This window comes from Ranitomeya variabilis, chromosome 1 (genome assembly GCF_051348905.1).
Source record: "Ranitomeya variabilis isolate aRanVar5 chromosome 1, aRanVar5.hap1, whole genome shotgun sequence".
NCBI classification, from domain to species: Eukaryota; Metazoa; Chordata; class Amphibia; order Anura; family Dendrobatidae; genus Ranitomeya; species Ranitomeya variabilis.
The window spans coordinates 603,576,859-603,595,298 of NC_135232.1; the positions used below are offsets into that span (position 1 = coordinate 603,576,859).

Consider the following 18,440-nt stretch of genomic DNA (forward strand, 5'->3'; position numbering starts at 1 on the left):
GTTCCCTGTATACGGCAGGTCCTGTGGGGTGTTCCCGGTATACGGCAGGTCTGGTGGGGTGTTCCCGGTATACGGCAGGTCTTGTGGGGTGTTCCCGGTATACGGCAGGTCTTGGGTGTTCCCGGTATACGGCAGGTCCTGTGGGGTGTTCCCGTTATACGGCAGGTCTTGTAGGATGCTCCCGGTATACGGCAGGTCTTGTGGGGTGCTCCCGGTATACGGCAGGTCTTGTGGGGTGTTCCCAGTTTGCGGCAGCTCTTGTGGGGTGTTCCTGGTATACGGCAGCTCTTGTGGGGGTGTTTCAGGTATATGGCTGGTCCTGTGGGGTGTTTCAGGTATACGGCAGGTCTGGTGGGGTTTTCCCGGTATACGGCAGGTCTTGTGGGGTGTTTCCAGTATACGGCAGGTCTGGTGGGGTGTTCCTGGTATACAGCAGGTCTGTGGGGGTCTTGGTCTGTGATTCACTTTTTCCATCATATGGACAGTCGGGTGGGTGCATCATTTTGCAAAAGAGATGGCACCAGGATGCACTATGGATAGAAGACAAGCTGGTGGAGGCAGACCATGGAGTCCCGGCATCCCGTGGCTGTGACACGTCCCACTGACCTGATATTGTACACACTATACATATTTGTGGGTGCATAATCCTTTCTTTTATTGTTTATTCATTGTTATTTTTTTTTTAAGGCCAGGCATTAATCATTTATATTTTTAGGGAAAATATCCTTTAGGATCATTTAACCCTCAGTGTCTCCATGACAATGCACACACTTTACTATTTTGTATCAATTTTATTAGTTAAGTGGTCTGAATAATGGCGGTGACACGAGCTGCGGCGAAAGACGACTTCTCAATAATCCCTCGACTCTTTTATCACCTTCCTTTCTTCCTCCTTTCATATTAAAGACCGAGGAGACGCAAAAAAAAGCCTCATAACATGGAGGACAAGCCGCCACACCTCGCCTCGGAGTCTGGAGACAAAGCTTTATTTACAATCGTCATTCTAGACGTCTGAGGAGGAGGAAGGTTCAGATCACGAGAAAGGGAAATTGCGAAAATACGTTACATTATTAACCCTTTACCTCTCAGAACATGTTCTGTTTTTGCACTTTTCGTAGCCCAGTTAATTGAACGATTGAGTATGCTCTCAATATAAAAAAAAAAAAAGACAAAAAAAGTATAGTATGAAGACAGTATCAAAACTGCAGCTTTACAGTGAATGTAGTATAATAAAAAGTATAAACCAATCCGATACCACAATTCATTTACGGTATTCAAGAAATAAAACTATACGTAACTGAGGAAATGTTTTTTTGTTGTAGGCACAGAAATCCACATTTTCAAGTTGCAAGTTAAAAAAAACAAAACAAAAGTATTCATTCCGGCATTTTGATCATTCTTAGGATTGAAATCTTAGCAGATTTAACTATAGACTTTTACAATAAAATATGTTTATATAGATATAGGGAAGGTTTTCACAGATTTTTTTTTTTTAATTATTATTTTTTTTTATGTACCTAAAAAGTACATAGATGGTTGTCGCAGTAGAGACAGCTGTACCTCCAGTGGTCCCTACCGGTCTTGACAAACTGTAGTCAGTCTCAACGCTTACGTACCACACCAATACTATCACCCCTCAACACTGAGCCACGATGCCAGTAGTAAGGCATTTGATTGCTGATACCAGTGACTGGATGTAGCTGTTAGGTGGTGGCATCTTGTAAACAAAGACCGGTAGGGTCCACCGGAGAACCAGCATTTTTGAACCTTTGTTTTTTTTGATAACTCTGTACCAAAATAACTTAAATTTGTGAAAGGAAGCAGTGGGTTTCTTGTTTTCGAGGTTGCTCAATTTGTAAGGTCCCTTAAAGTTGGGTGTTTCACTCAATGAATTCTGCTAATGTTCCCAAGAGGCTGTAAACATTATTTTGTTCTGCAAGAAGACAACATCGATAGTAGACCCATTGAAATTCCCTAAATTTCTTGATCAAATATACACATCATTCAATAGCAGGGACAACCATGAAGCACAAGATTAGTGATTATGGACCCTGCCATCATCTCAAACATCAAATTGACAAGAATTTTACAATTTTGTGTTCTGTCTCTGTAAGACACATAACAACCAATATGCCCTATGTGTACCAAAATACTTTAAAGTCACGGAACATGCATCACAAATATGTTCTCCAGGCAGGTTCCTATTGTGTAAACGCTTATACAAGTTGTAGGTGGAATGGGTGAACTTGTGGCATGAAGCACCTCAACAAGAGACCAGACATCGTCACCAAGAGAACTCTTTGGTCAATGATGGAGTTCTTCGAAAATATTCAACATCTTTGGACTGAAAAAAGATGAAAAACAGTCTATCCTTTTACATCTTTAAGACCAAGTTTTTGGAAGATTTACTTTATGCAGCAAAACACAAATGTGTCCACTGCTTACTTGTCTTTAAGTTTGGATATCCCATTGACAACATATAGGAACCCTTTCATTCATATCATAAACACCAGTTCACTGTTCCCAAGGTTGATTACCCGCGAACGTAGTAAAATCCTGGTCTTTATTCTCCAAGTTAAGTCCATCATTTTGCACCATTTCCATTCTTGAGTCCAATGTATCTCACAGTTTCCCATCATCAATCAATTTGTTCATTCCCTGACAAATTTTCTGTAAATGGGGCTTCATAGACCCATTGGGGTCATAAAGTTCACTGAGCATTTCCTTGTTTGCGAAGTGGTTGAACACATGCTGGATGCGACCATGGGACTTAGGGGTAAGGTGCTTGTCCACAAGGCGAAGGAGCAAGTTTTTGCATTCTGTGAGGATTCCGGGCAGCACCTCCTTCTCATAAGTAAATTCTACTTCGTAGAAGCTAATGGCCGTCATTGCTCCATTGTGTAACTTGTTCTTGAAATCTTCAGCTAGGACCAGTTCCTCTGGGCTAAAACGGTTGTGACGATACAAAACACCAATTTTTACTGCAATCTTGATCAAGTTTTTGATGACTTTTTGAGACTCTGCTTTGTTTTTCGTGTACTCTTTAGAAACTCTGTAAAGTTCATCCAAGACTTCACCACTTGTTTCATCAATGAACATGTTCACCATGGATTTACTGGCCATGCGACTCAAGATTTTCTTTTGAGCCTGGAGGGCAAGATCTTTGGAACTGAAGGTCTCCATGGTCTGCAATGAGAAGTACAAGAAGAAACAGATTAATTATATTGATAAAAATATAACTTTTACAAGTCAAGTATGATGTTAGATACCTTTTGGTACCATGAGGAGCACATCAAGAGTAGTCAGTGCTCAATGTTTCTTAACAAATTCTCAGACGCAATTAGGTGACTAAGAACTTTTTGGAGTCCATTAAAAAACCACTTGGTTATCCTCAAAACAAAGAAATATCGATGATAACGGACCCTGTAAAGATGGTCTAATTTTCAACTGAGAATCCCGTAAAGGTAGTATATGTTTTGGTATCACCTTGTAAAATTAACCTTTTGCTCCTAGCGGGGACCACTTTAAGACTATGCCAACTAGGGATGTAAACTAAACAGAAATAAACATATTCTTCAAATGATCTGCAAAATCCTCTTTATATGTGGATGTTTCTCAGATCTCACACTATGGCTGGGGTCACACTTGCATGTATTTCTATGCAGCCGCACACTCCGGTCCGAGTGCCGGTGGCAGTGTCCGGTACTGATGTGAGAGACTCGCATCACACTCGCAAGTGTGACTCCTTCCTATTACAGATTTTCATTCCTGAAAATCCACATTATCTCCTCCACACCTTAAAAGATATACAGTAGGAGAGACCATCTGTAAACCCTCACAGATTGTTTCATGTACACAAGGGTCGTTAATTGTGAGGACACCTAGATCTTTGGCCAGATGTCTTTACAGTTAATTTATTCCAGGCCATTTGTTTAGAGAAGATGACCACATCTAGAAGTCAATATGAGTTACCAACTTAACCATATTTTCCACATTGGACAAAACATTTTTAAGGAGATAAATACTGAATACACCAGTTCTTCTGTGCTTCCAAGAACCAAAGTGTCAAAAGCTGAATATTCAAGACTAATTAAGGTCATATCGTTGAATGAGATGATTCATAATAGTTTGGCTCATTCCAAGAATTCAATCTGAAGCTCCGCGTGGGATACTACGAGTCGTAATTGCATTCCTCCAAGCTGGAGATAATTAGAAACGTTTTTGTGGTTAATATCTGGATGTAATAAAATATAGATGTAGACAGGCTGCCAATATATTTTTGACGTCTGAATGGAAGCAATCACAAATATGATTAAAAAAACCTGGTCAGATTTAAATCCAGTTTCCCACCCTTATCAGACAGAGATACACCCGGTCTACAACAAGTTTCTGAAGATACTGTGCCTGGTTAGTCAAAAGATTGAAGGTGCTTCCTGACTGACCTGTCAACTTCTTACTCTATGGACATAAATAAGGTCCTGCATAAAACATCAGCCTAGAAAAACATCGTATTACCTTGGAACCAATGTTGGACTTAGAATATTAAACATGAAGATGGCATGATCACAATTTTGTGCACCTGTATGTTATGCCGGGAGGAGAAGCCCAATTTGCCTGATTATTTTTACTTTTTATTGTAGGACCACAGAGCCACAGGCCTTCCACGAAGACCTCATCCTAGTGGTCTTTACTAGCAACGGTCTCCATATCTTCAGGTCACTTTTACAGTCTTGGTTTGAATTTCAAAAAAAGCATCTTTGATTTATGAAAATCATATGAAAATGTTGGTTAGGAGCTGGTTATATATTTTTGGTATGAGGCACATTGGGTCTCAAAACTCATTGATTCTTGTGGGGTCTTGTGATTATTCTGCTCCGAAGGCCTAGAAGGATCAACTCTGTAGAAACCGAGCCTTGAACTTGGCGTCCGTTAAGCAACTCATACATAAGATATGTCAGATGATCATTCAGCCTCCAGCTATCACTCTTGAGTCTACTGTGCACATGACCGCTCGGTTTCGCCAAGAGCTCCTGTGCTCTCTATGACCAGACTTTGCGGTGTCTTACTTTACAAGGAACAAAAGGATCAGCTGTTGGAAACTGATACTCCAGATTCTTTTCTGCTTCCATTTTTATCGATTCACTTATGGATTTGTCTTGAAAACCGCATCAAAATCTGTGACCTTTTTGTCAGGCGTCTCCATTACCGGAGCTCCATGCATAAGTAGCCGGAGGCGGCAGTTCTTCCCCGTTTGGATGAGTCGTGCTCCTCGCCGCGCCGTGCAGGATGCAGGAAGTATTTCCTGTTTAATGAGAATAGAACGAGCTGTGCAAACAAGCAACCATTATGTCTGACACTTCACCAGAAGCTACCGAAAAAAAGAAAGCCCTGCTCATTGTTGTCAGGTGTGCGGAGAGGTCCATTGTCACTTTGTATCGGATTTCCAGACCAACTTGTTACCAGTAACAATCGCCTCCCGACCCTCCCCTGCCGCGTGTCACATGGTCTGCGGAGGAGCGTCTGTAGGGCAGCCCAATAAAACAAGATATGCTGCTTTTTTTTCTAATTGTCTGCTTAACCCCTTATGCTCCAAAAGAAATCTGATTGTAAGAGTCGTTTTGTGACTTGGGAAAAACCAGGACTCCTTAAGACAAGCGGAGTGTGGAGTCTTATGGGAAACATATGCAAATGAGCTCTCTCCTGGAAAGAAAGCGGTCTTGCTGGAGCCACCTAGTGGAGATAGGCTACTTTGTACGCCAATTTACGACCCTTTCCACAGCCTTGTAAGGGGTGTTAGCCAGACCTGGACAAACTTGTCCTTCAGAACTCCAGGAAAGCTGGTTAAACACAAATATGGCTGATTTTCGAGCTCATCCACCTTTCCTACGGTTTGGACCAACAATACAGTGGTGTCGCCATTGCTGCCAGTCTTCTAAAGCTGGGTGAAAACCAACATGTCCAACTTTCCCAAAGTCCTGAAAAGATATAATCTGTCTATTTCTGGACAGTGACAGAACTTCATTAAAGCGGGGTTAATTATATGACTGAGATTATACGATCACCCAGCTTCTCTGGAGTCCTGAGTAGCAAATCTGCATTATAGCTAGGCAAACTTGCCATTCAGAACTCTAGAAAAGCTGCGTGACACCCAGCATGATTGCCCTCACGGCTCATCCAGCTTTCCTAAAGTTCTGAACTGCATTGTAGCCCTTGATTTCATTCAGACAGTTTGCCAGTGATGACCCCTATAGGGGCAGCGGGTTACAGAGCAGGAGGAGCCGAGCGGATTTATGTACAGTTCTGTGTGGAAAGATGAAGTAGAAAGTGTATTCTATGCTTTCTAATTCTTCCTAGCTTAAGGATTAGGAGTCCAGTGGGCAGTCCTAATCAGTGACTGACACATCCCTGACAAGACACCGCCCACTGGACTCAGAATAAGCAGATATTGAAATGAATGAAAATACAAGTTAGACTGAATCACTTTTCACAAAACTATACATCAGTCTGCTCAGGTCCTCTTGCTTTAAAACATGGTGTTGGAGGATTTCATAGGGACTTGTTCCCTTTAAATTCAGTGCCGCCGATTCCTCCTCCCTCCTAGGAACACAAGATGATATTTGCTTTCGGCCTCACGAAATAATCCTGTTTATGCTCTGACAGAACAAACGGAGAGATTCCAGAAAACACGAGAGGTAGAAAAGATCTAGCTGGGGGGGGAGGATAATATAACAATCACCTCCCCCACCACTCCCTCTTGGTTGTGAACAGAAAGTCGCTATTACAGGAGGAAATGAGCTTGTGATTGCAAATCACAATTGTGTCATTTTTTGTCTCACTCTCTGTATTGTTTGTCTTTGTTTTCGCCTGTACATGAACCTGGAAGATCAGGATGAACAGTGTTGTACTCTATGCTGCATCCATGCAGGCAATCTTTATCAGGGACATTTGATGATTTAGGGCTTTGATACCGAGGGTGCAATGAGCCACCAGTATGACAATTTTTTGAAGGGAACATGTCACTTCCCATAAACTTATTTTTTACATGCTTTAAATGTCACTTTCTTTTGTTCCTGTGACTCAACATTATTGCTATATGACCCTCTCTTCCCTGTATACAAATCTAGTCCTTATTGTTTTTTAACCAACTGGGTGCGGTCCTCCAAAACACACCCACTTGACACATTTGGTGTAGGATGTAATGTCTGATCCGCTCTGTAATTACACCAAAAAAGTAATTAATTTAAAACAGTGAGAAAGCCCTGAAATATTGGAGTTACTCGCCTATCCTGGCTTTGGACATTTCTTCCTTCATTAGCCTTAGTCTCTGGAAGCCAGGAAAACTCCTCTGACCTCATCAGCCTAGGCCTTTTAAGGCTAGCTCAGGAAGAAGCCAGGTTCTTGGGAATTAAAGAGCAGGTGTTCTTCTGCTCAGCCCCTCAGCTTTGAGTCCATCATCTCCTCTGCTTCTACTGACTTGCATGCCACCATCAGCGTTGTTTCCAAGTTCAGTCCTGCTTACTGTGTGACATACAAGCCAATCACCCCAGCATATAAGTTACCAACTTCTTGCAGCTATTCTCACTCCTGTTCAAACCTGGCCTCTGCAATCAAGGTAACGCATCTGTTCAAGCAAGTTTCCAGCTTTTCTAAACTTCATTTTATTCCTGCCGTTAACCATTCCATGCTGCAAGTTTCAGTTTACATACATTGCTGCTATTAACTATTGCTTTGCTAGAAGATACCAGACTGCATTTACTTCTCTACTACATTTTTGATATTAACCATTGCCTGCTGGAAGATATGAGACTGCTTTCTTGTGATTAACTGCTTTCTTCCTGGAAGATACCAGTTTTCTATACTGCCACTGTTCCTGTGTATGTCCACACACCATGCTCTGCTTCATCTATGCTACCTGCTCCGCTTTTTTGTCTACCGTCAAACATGCTCTGCTGCCTTGTGTTCTTTTTGATGATTCACGTGTCGTCCGTCAAGACCTGCTCGCCTGCACCATTGCCTCTGGTCCTTGTTGTTTCTTAGACCTTAATCCACTTCACCAAGTGAGTCCATAACAACTGGACCCATTTTCCCTGGTGGAGTTGAGGTCCTTTTATCCATGCATTGCAAACAAGCGAAAGCTGATGTGACTCCCACTCTCCCAAATTGTACATATAAACTATTGAAAATGAACAGGCACCAGATGGACTAGAGATGACTTGGGATACTGGCACCTAATACACTTCAGTAAGGATTTAGCATTTTAAGAGATGATCTCACACAACATCAGATCATCCCCTTTCACAAAAGTGCAATATCAATTGCAAGTGATTCATTTCTGAAAAAATCTCCAATGTTCCCAGGCCATTGGGACATTCATAGTTAATCCTCTGAGCTATCGTTATATAGAAATCTGAATCAGTTGCACGAAAGTGACCACTTCCGCATAGGGAAAGAGTCATATGATATGTGAATTAGGCTGAAAACTAGATAAACATCCAAAAATGACAAAAAGTAGAAAGTCGCGATTAAGCCAAGATAATGTAACGTCTTAATAATTATCTGATTACAGCTCAAGTGATGTAAAATAAAAAATGTACTGCGCCAATATTCTAGAATATAACTACTATAATACCGCCCCAATGTACAAGAATATAACTACTATAATACCGCCCCAATGTACAAGAATATAACTACTATAATACCGCCCCAATGTACAAGAATATAACTACTATAATACTGCCCACTATGTACAAGAATATAACTACTATAATACTGCTCCTATGTACAAGAATATAACTACTATAATACTGCCCCTGTGTACAAGAATATATCTGCTATAATACTGCCCTCTATCTACAAGAATAACTACTATAATACTGCCCCTGTGTACAGGAATATAGCTACTATAATACTGCCCCTACGTACAGAATATAACTACTACAATACTGCCCACTATGTACAAGAATATAACTACTATAATACTGCCCCCTGTGTACAAGAATATAACTACTATAATACTGCCCCTATGTACAAGAATATAACTACTATAATACTGCCCCTATGTACAAGAATATAATTACTATAATACTGCTCCTATGTAGTAAAAGAATAGAACTACTATAATACTGCCCCTATGTACAAGAATATAACTGCTATAATACTGCCCCTGTGTACAAGAATATAGATACTATAATACTACCCCCTATGTACAAGAATATAACTACTAGAATACTGCCTCTATGTACAAGAATATAACTACTATAATACTGCCCCTATTTACAAGAATATAACTACTATAATACTGCTCCTATGTACAAGAATATAACTACTAGAATACTGCCTCTATGTACAAGAATATAACTACTATAATACTGCCCCTATTTACAAGAATATAACTACTATAATACTGCCCCTGTGTACAAGAATATAACTACTAGAATACTGTCCCTATGTACAAGAATATAACTACTATAATACTGCCCCTATGTACAAGAATATAATTACTATAATACTGCTCCCTATGTACAAGAATATAATTACTATAATACTGGCCCCTATGCACAAGAATATAACTACTATAATACTGCCCCTATGTACAAGAATATAACTACTATAATACTGCTCCTATATATTAGAAATCAGACTTGAAACCCAGCCATGTGTGTCACCCCAATATTAGAATATTCCCGATTAGGTTCACATTACCCATCACACTGATTTTGTTTTTATGTGCTCAAAAAGCAATCAGGTCTTACTAGCAGTAGGGTGAGCATTAACCCCCTTCACCACTATTCCCGAGAATGGGAATAATTTAATTTTTCACTGCCAGAGGACATGGTGACACTAAATGATCGTGACTCATCCACAGGTGATTTGTGATTTGTAAGCAGTGTAAACACTGGCAGCGGTGAAGAGTATATCGGTGCGTGCTTGTTACACAGCGTGAGGAGCAGCACTCCAGTGTCAAATCAGAATTCCTGACTGCACCACATAACCTGGGATTTGTAGTTCAACCAAATAATTTCTAGATTTTTAAACAGGAGCATTCTCAGCGATGTCACTGCTGATCTCTAGTGATGGATAGGAGGCATTCTCAGCGATGTCACTGCTGATCTCTAGTGATGGATAGGAGGCATTCTCAGTGATGTCACCGCTGATCTCTAGTGATGGATAGGTGGCATTCTCAGTGATGTCACCTCTGATCTCTAGTGATGGATAGGAGACATTCTCAGTGATGTCACCGCTGATCTCTAGTGATGGATAGGAGGCATTTTCAGTGATGTTACCGCTGATCTCTAGTGATGGATAGGAGGCATTCTCAGTGATGTCACTGCTGATCTCTAGTGATGGATAGGAGGCATTCTCAGTGATGTCACCGCTGATCTCTAGTGATGGATAGGAGGCATTCTCAGTGATGTCACCGCTGATCTCTAGTGATGGATAGGAGACATTCTCAGTGATGTCACTGCTGATCTCTAGTGATGGATAGGAGGCATTCTCAGTGATGTCACTGCTGATCTCTAGTGATGGATAGGAGGCATTCTCAGTGATGTCACCGCTGATCTCTAGTGATGGATAGGAGGCATTCTCAGTGATGTCACTGCTGATCTCTAGTGATGGATAGGAGGCATTCTCAGTGATGTCACCGCTGATCTCTAGTGATGGATAGGTGGCATTCTCAGTGATGTCACTGCTGATCTCTAGTGATGGATAGGAGGCATTCTCAGTGATGTCACCGCTGATCTCTAGTGATGGATAGGAGGCATTCTCAGTGATGTCACCTCTGATCTCTAGTGATGGATAGGAGGCATTCTCAGTGATGTCACCGCTGATCCCTAGTGATGGATAGGTGGCATTCTCAGTGATGTCACCGCTGATCTCTAGTGATGGATAGGAGGTATTCTCAGTGATGTCACCGCTGATCTCTAGTGATGGATAGGTGGCATTCTCAGTGATGTCACCGCTGACCTCTAGTGATGGATAGGAGGCATTCTCAGTGATATCACTGCTGATCTCTAGTGATGGATAGGAGGCATTCTCAGTGATGTCACTGCTGATCTCTAGTGATGGATAGGAGGCATTCTCAGTGATGTCACCGCTGATCTCTAGTGATGGATAGGAGGCATTCTCAGTGATGTCACCTCTGATCTCTAGTGATGGATAGGAGGCATTCTCAGTGATGTCACCGCTGATCTCTAGTGATGGATAGGAGGCATTCTCAGTGATGTCACCGCTGATCTCTAGTGATGGATAGGAGGCATTCTCAGTGATGTCACCTCTGATCTCTAGTGATGGATAGGAGACATTCTCAGTGATGTCACCGCTGATCTCTAGTGATGGATAGGAGGCATTTTCAGTGATGTCACCGCTGATCTCTAGTGATGGATAGGTGGCATTCTCAGTGATGTCACCTCTGATCTCTAGTGATGGATAGGAGGCATTCTCAGTGATGTCACCTCTGATCTCTAGTGATGGATAGGCGGCATTCTCAGTGATGTCACCGCTGATCTCTAGTGATGGATAGGAGGCATTCTCAGTGATGTCACCTCTGATCTCTAGTGATGGATAGGAGGCATTCTCAGTGATGTCACCGCTGATCTCTAGTGATGGATAGGAGGCATTCTCAGTGATGTCACCGCTGATCTCTAGTGATGGATAGGAGGCATTCTCAGTGATGTCACCGCTGATCTCTAGTGATGGACAGGAGGCATTCTCAGTGATGTCACCGCTGATCTCTAGTGATGGATAGGAGGCATTCTCAGTGATGTCACTGCTGATCTCTACTGATGGATAGGAGGCATTCTCAGTGATGTCACTGCTGATCTCTAGTGATGGATAGGAGGCATTCTCAGTGATGTCACCGCTGATCTCTAGTGATGGATAGGAGGCATTCTCAGTGATGTCACCGCTGATCTCTAATGATGGATAGGAGGCATTCTCAGTGATGTCACTGCTGGTCTCTAGTGATGGATAGGAGGCATTCTCAGTGATGTCACCTCTGATCTCTAGTGATGGATAGGAGGCATTCTCAGTGATGTCACCGCTGATCTCTAGTGATGGATAGGAGGCATTCTCAGTGATGTCACCGCTGATCTCTAGTGATGGATAGGAGGCACTCAGTGATGTCACCGCTGATCTCTAGTGATGGATAGGAGGCATTCTCAGTGATGTCACCGCTGATCTCTAGTGATGGATAGGAGGCATTCTCAGTGATGTCACCGCTGATCTCTAGTGATGGATAGGAGGCATTCTCAGTGATGTCACCGCTGATCTCTAGTGATGGACAGGAGGCATTCTCAGTGATGTCACCGCTGATCTCTAGTGATGGATAGGAGGCATTCTCAGTGATGTCACCGCTGATCTCTAGTGATGGATAGGAGGCATTCTCAGTGATGTCACCGCTGATCTCTAGTGATGGATAGGAGGCATTCTCAGTGATGTCACTGCTGATCTCTAGTGATGGATAGGAGGCATTCTCAGTGATGTCACTGCTGATCTCTACTGATGGATAGGAGGCATTCTCAGTGATGTCACCGCTGATCTCTAGTGATGGATAGGGGCATTCTCAGTGATGTCACCTCTGATCTCTAGTGATGGATAGGAGGCATTCTCAGTGATGTCACCGCTGGTCTCTAGTGATGGATAGGAGGCATTCTCAGTGATGTCACCGCTGGTCTCTAGTGATGGATAGGAGGCATTCTGGTCTCTGGTGGTTGGACACAGAGCACACACTATCTCCCCAGCTTAGCTGGACACCGGAGGGCAAATGTCTCAGGTCAGTCTTAGAGCTCCACAGAGAGCGCTCATGTACAGATGACTATGAAAAGCACCTAAGCCTTTGCTGTAAGAATGACATTGTAACCACGTACAGGAACTAAATGGTTAATGGTGGGGTTATGACATGATAGCCGCCTGTTTCCTGTCCATCCTCAACCTCAGGATGACTGACAGGTTCCTATGCCCTGAAAACCTGCAGCCAACTCTTCCTGTCACAAAGCACCAGTGCCCCATCCTAACAGCACAGACCCCTACCAGATGGGCAGAGAGATTGGAAGAAAGAGTGAGGAAAAAGAGAGAGAGTAAGAGAGAGAGTAAGAGAAAGAGTGATAGAAAAGGAAAGCTAGTAGCAGAAAAGAAAAGGGTCGAAAACAGCAAGAGAGAAAGAAAAGGGAGAGAAGGTGAGAGGAAGAGTGGGGAATAAGAGAAAGTGAATGAAAAAGTGAAAAAAATGAGAATGTAAGAGAGAAGATACTGACAGAGGAGGGAGAGAAAAAGACCGAGAGGGTAAAAAACAATGAAAGAAAGGAGAGAGAAATAAGGAAAGAGAGGAAAAAGAGCACTTGATAGAAAGGGAAAAAAAAGACAAAAGGAAACAAAAAAAGATGAAAAGAGTGAGATAGAGCAGAGGCAGAAGAAAATAAATTGTGACGAGATGTATTTTACAGATTAATTTAAGGAGGAAAAGTGCAGAAAACCTAGAGAAGAGGCAGACACAGAGAGTGAATGAGTGCAAGTAGGACTCGGTCTAGAAGATGGAGACTTCCATAGTGCAGACACATTTACAGTACATAGAAGACAGAATCCAGGGTCAGATGTGACTTATTGGCCACAATGACTTGAATCAATGAAAAAGCTGCAGTGGCTGTAAACCAAGCTGTGACATCAGGACTATGGGTGACAGAAGTGACAGCCTAATCCAGATAACATGTGACAGCTTGCACTCTGCACCTTCACCAGCAGAAGAACTTGATCTGCACCTGTTGAGAGAGTGAGTGAGTTATACATCTCATTATCTGAGTCCAGGGGTTACTGTAGACCCCATGGCGGTCACTTGCCTAGCCGTGATAGGCCACAACAGTGATGAATGGAGTTCAGGGTCTCTATTCAGGGCTGAGTGCTGACATCTTATCTCAGTCTTATCCTGTATTGTGATTCTGACAACCATACAACCATGAGGACTAAAAATAAAGTGAATCTTCCTGGAAATTCCCCTCTGTGGGGTGACACTTTATGCTGTAAAGATGCGCATTCCCGTCGGCGTGTCCCTACAAGACCAGAAAAGAGACCGAATTCATTGTATTCCTCCAGCTATGTCCCTTCTTGCAAGACTTAACCCCATGCTTGCCAGGTACCTATGTTGCCTGCGTCTCTGCTAGCTGGTGCAGAGAACAGATGCTGGCGCTGACTGCTGGGTGTGACTGAGCCACATACGGTAACGCAGTGATAACGCGCCGTGGGCATCAGGCTGAGATCGCAGACCTCTTTGTTCTGCAGCACCTTCTGCTTAAACCCGAGAAGTAAGGAGTGACCATACAGGAGACCTGGCCGTACCGGGCGCCCGGTCCCATGCCGGCCCGTCTGCCTCCATCACTTACTTGTGCAGCTCTCCGGTGAGCCCCGCAGCTCGCACCTCGGCTCACGGTCTCTCCCGCCGCTCACAGTCTCACACTTCTCCGATAACTTCTCGGGCACTTCCTTGAGGAACTTGAGAGCCGTCCCGCCCTCCACCGGGGAGGGGGCGCTGCACAACTCCGTGATGTCACAGATAACCTGAGGCTTTGTCATGGACGAGCTCCGGTACCTGACAGCTGTGTGGTCGGCGACATGTCAGGGGACGTGCGATATCACGGAGAAATCCGAACCCTCGTGGAACACCGCGCCCTCCATCACGGGGATATACTGACTGTCACCATCAGATACTCTCCAGGGACTAGTACTGCTCAATGGGTGTATCTAATCCTGTCATGTGTGACACTGACTGCTCAATGGGTGTATCTAATCCTACCATATGTGTTACTGACTGCTCAATGGGTGTATCTAATCCTGCCATGTGTGATACTGACTGCTCAATGGGTGTATCTAATCCTGCCATGTGTGATACTGACTGCTCAATGGGTGTATCTAATCCTGTCATGTGTGATACTGACTGCTCAATGGGTGTATCTAATCCTGTCATGTGTGATACTGACTGTTCAATGGGTGTATCTAATCCTACCATGTGTGATACTGACTGCTCAATGGGTGTATCTAAGCCTGCCATGTGTGATACTGACTGCTCAATGGGTGTATCTAATCCTACCATATGTGTTACTGACTGCTCAATGGGTGTATCTAATCCTGCCATGTGTGATACTGACTGCTCAATGGGTGTATCTAATCCTGCCATGTGTGATACTGACTGCTCAATGGGTGTATCTAATCCTGCCATGTGTGATACTGACTGCTCAATGGGTGTATCTAATCCTACCGTGTGTGATACTGACTGCTCAATGGGTGTATCTAATCCTACCATGTGTGATACTGACTGCTCAATGGGTGTATCTAATCCTGCCATGTGTGATACTGACTGCTCAATGGGTGTATCTAATCCTGCCATGTGTGATACTGACTGCTCAACGGGTGTATCTAATCCTGCCATGTGTGATACTGACTGCTCAATAGGTGTATCTAATCCTGCCATGTGTGATACTGACTGCTCAACGGGTGTATCTAATCCTGTCACGTGTGATACTGACTGCTCAATGGGTGTATCTAATCCTGCCATGTGTGATACTGACTGCTCAATGGGTGTATCTAATCCTGCCATGTGTGATACTGACTGCTCAATGGGTGTATCTAATCCTGTCATGTGTGATACTGACTGCTCAATGGGTGTATCTAATCCTGTCATGTGTGATACTGACTGCTCAATGGGTGTATCTAATCCTGCCATGTGTGATACTGACTGCTCAATAGGTGTATCTAATCCTGTCATGTGTGATACTGACTGCTCAATGGGTGTATCTAATCCTGTCATGTGTGATACTGACTGCTCAATGGGTGTATCTAATCCTGTCATGTGTGATACTGACTGCTCAATGGGTGTATCTAATCCTGCCATGTGTGATACTGACTGCTCAATGGGTGTATCTAATCCTGCCATGTGTGATACTGACTGCTCAATGGGTGTATCTAATCCTGCCATGTGTGATACTGACTGCTCAATGGGTGTATCTAATCCTGTCATGTGTGATACTGACTGCTCAATGGGTGTATCTAATCCTGTCATGTGTGATACTGACTGTTCAATGGGTGTATCTAATCCTGTCATGTGTGATACTGACTGCTCAATGGGTGTATCTAATCCTACCATATGTGTTACTGACTGCTCAATGGGTGTATCTAATCCTGCCATGTGTGATACTGACTGCTCAATGGGTGTATCTAATCCTACCATGTGTGATACTGACTGCTCAATGGGTGTATCTAAGCCTGCCATGTGTGATACTGACTGCTCAATGGGTGTATCTAATCCTGCCATGTGTGATACTGACTGCTCAATGGGTGTATCTAATCCTACCATATGTGTTACTGACTGCTCAATGGGTGTATCTAATCCTGCCATGTGTGATACTGACTGCTCAATGGGTGTATCTAATCCTGCCATGTGTGATACTGACTGCTCAATGGGTGTATCTAATCCTGCCATGTGTGATACTGACTGCTCAATGGGTGTATCTAATCCTACCGTGTGTGATACTGACTGCTCAATGGGTGTATCTAATCCTATCCTGTGTGATACTGACTGCTGAGCCGTGTATCTAATCCAATCCTGTGTGATACTGTTTGCTGAGCCGTGTATCTAACCCTATCCTGTGTGATACTGTCTGCTGAGCTGTGTATCTAATCCTATCCTGTGTGATACTGTCTGCTGAGCCGTATATCTAATCCTATCCTGTGTGATACTGTCTGCTGAGCTGTGTATCTAATCCTATCCTGTGTGATACTGTCTGCTGAGCTGTGTATCTAATCCTATCCTGTGTGATACCGTGTGCTGAGCTGTGTATCTAATCCCATCTTGTGTGATACTGTCTGCTGAGCCGTGTATCTAATCTATAAGGTATGATGAGAAGAGTGAGTTTTCTGGAAATGTTAGAGAAGACACTATGAAGTTCCACTGGTAAATACGGATCTAATACGTTGATAAGAAATTCTTAGTCTGAAGAGCTTGAACTCAATTTACTGCCGCCATACAGTACCTACATAATACCGCCATACAGTACCTACATAATACCGCCACACTGTGAACACACAATGGTGCCATGTCAATCCCGAAACAAAGTGCTATATGATGCTAAACCAACAGCACAATACCGCACTATAGAGGTTTACAACACGGTAACAATGCGCTAATAACGGTGTCCTGTGCCCACTGCACAGCCGATATTTCTGCCATTTCTCTGCTGCAGTCTCTTCTCTTCAAACTAAATAAATGATGAGGACTCGCCTTACCTGACATTAATACTTCTCGCTGACCGCACCGTCGCGCTCCCTGGGATCACACCTGTCCTAATCTGCAGAACAAAACGTGGACGGAATATTACATGACACCGCAGAAACGTGGACCATCTCTCCTGACCGCAGCCTCCAAACTCTTACTCTGCAGATGATCGGACACTACAACCCCCAACATTTCCTCACAGTTGAAGAATCACAAGTTGCCGATTACCCCACCCCCAAAACAATGACATCTTCACTGCCTCCATAATAACAGTGATATCCACAGTGCCCCATAATAACAGTGACATCCACAGAGCCCCCATAATAACAGTGATATCCACAGTGGCCCATAACAGTGATACCACAGTGTCCCCATAATAACAGTGATATCCACAGTGCCCCCATAATAACAGTGATATCCACAGTGCCCCCATAATAACAGTGATATCCACAGTGCCCCCATAATAACAGTGATATCCACAGTGCCCCCATAATAACAGTGATATCCACAGTGTCCCCATAATAACAGTGATATCCACAGTGCCCCATAATAACAGTGACATCCACAGTGCCCCATAATAACAGTGATATCCACAGAGCCCCATAATAACAGTGATATCCACAGTGTCCCCATAATAACAGTGATATCCACAATGCCCCATAGCAGTGATATCCACAGTGCCCCATAATAACAGTGACATCCACAGTGCCCCATAATAACAGTGATATCCACAGAGCCCCATAATAACAGTGATATCCACAGTGCCCCATAACAGTGATATCCACAGTGCCCTATAATAACAGTGACATCCACAGTGCCCCCATAATAACAGTGATATCCACAGTGCCCCCATAATAACAGTGATATCCACAGTGCCTCCATAATAACAGTGATATCCACAGTGTCCCCATAATAACAGTGATATCCACAATGCCCCATAGCAGTGATATCCACAGTGCCCCATAATAACAGTGACATCCACAGTGCCCCATAATAACAGTGATATCCACAGAGCCCCATAATAACAGTGATATCCACAGTGCCCCATAACAGTGATATCCACAGTGCCCTATAATAACAGTGACATCCACAGTGCCCCCATAATAACAGTGATATCCACAGTGCCCCCATAATAACAGTGATATCCACAGTGTCCCCATAACAGTCTTATTATTGTGGGGCG

The 18,440-nt window shown here is 43.4% G+C and overlaps 1 protein-coding gene across 2 annotated transcripts; it reads right to left on the reverse strand.

Moving 5' to 3' along the window:
• Positions 1-1,178: 1,178 nt before the first annotated feature.
• TNFAIP8L2 (TNF alpha induced protein 8 like 2) lies at positions 1,179-14,628 on the reverse strand. Of its 2 annotated transcripts, none has more exons than XM_077259465.1 (2): positions 14,373-14,628; positions 1,179-3,186 (listed from the first exon to the last, which is right to left on the reverse strand). In XM_077259465.1, exon 2 carries the CDS (start codon positions 3,181-3,183, stop codon positions 2,623-2,625), a length of 561 nt encoding a protein of 186 aa, XP_077115580.1. In that variant the 5' UTR covers positions 3,184-3,186; positions 14,373-14,628; the 3' UTR covers positions 1,179-2,622. The 2 variants fall into 2 exon arrangements, with proteins under 2 accessions (XP_077115580.1, XP_077115590.1); XM_077259475.1 differs by lacking the exon at positions 14,373-14,628 and adding an exon at positions 4,516-5,426.
• Between the last annotated feature and the right edge of the window lie 3,812 nt (positions 14,629-18,440).

Excerpts from the sequence above, each read along its gene's own strand:
- TNFAIP8L2 (XM_077259465.1), bottom strand. The coding sequence starts at position 3,183 with ATGGAGACCTTCAGTTCCAAAGATCTTGCCCTCCAGGCTCAAAAGAAA.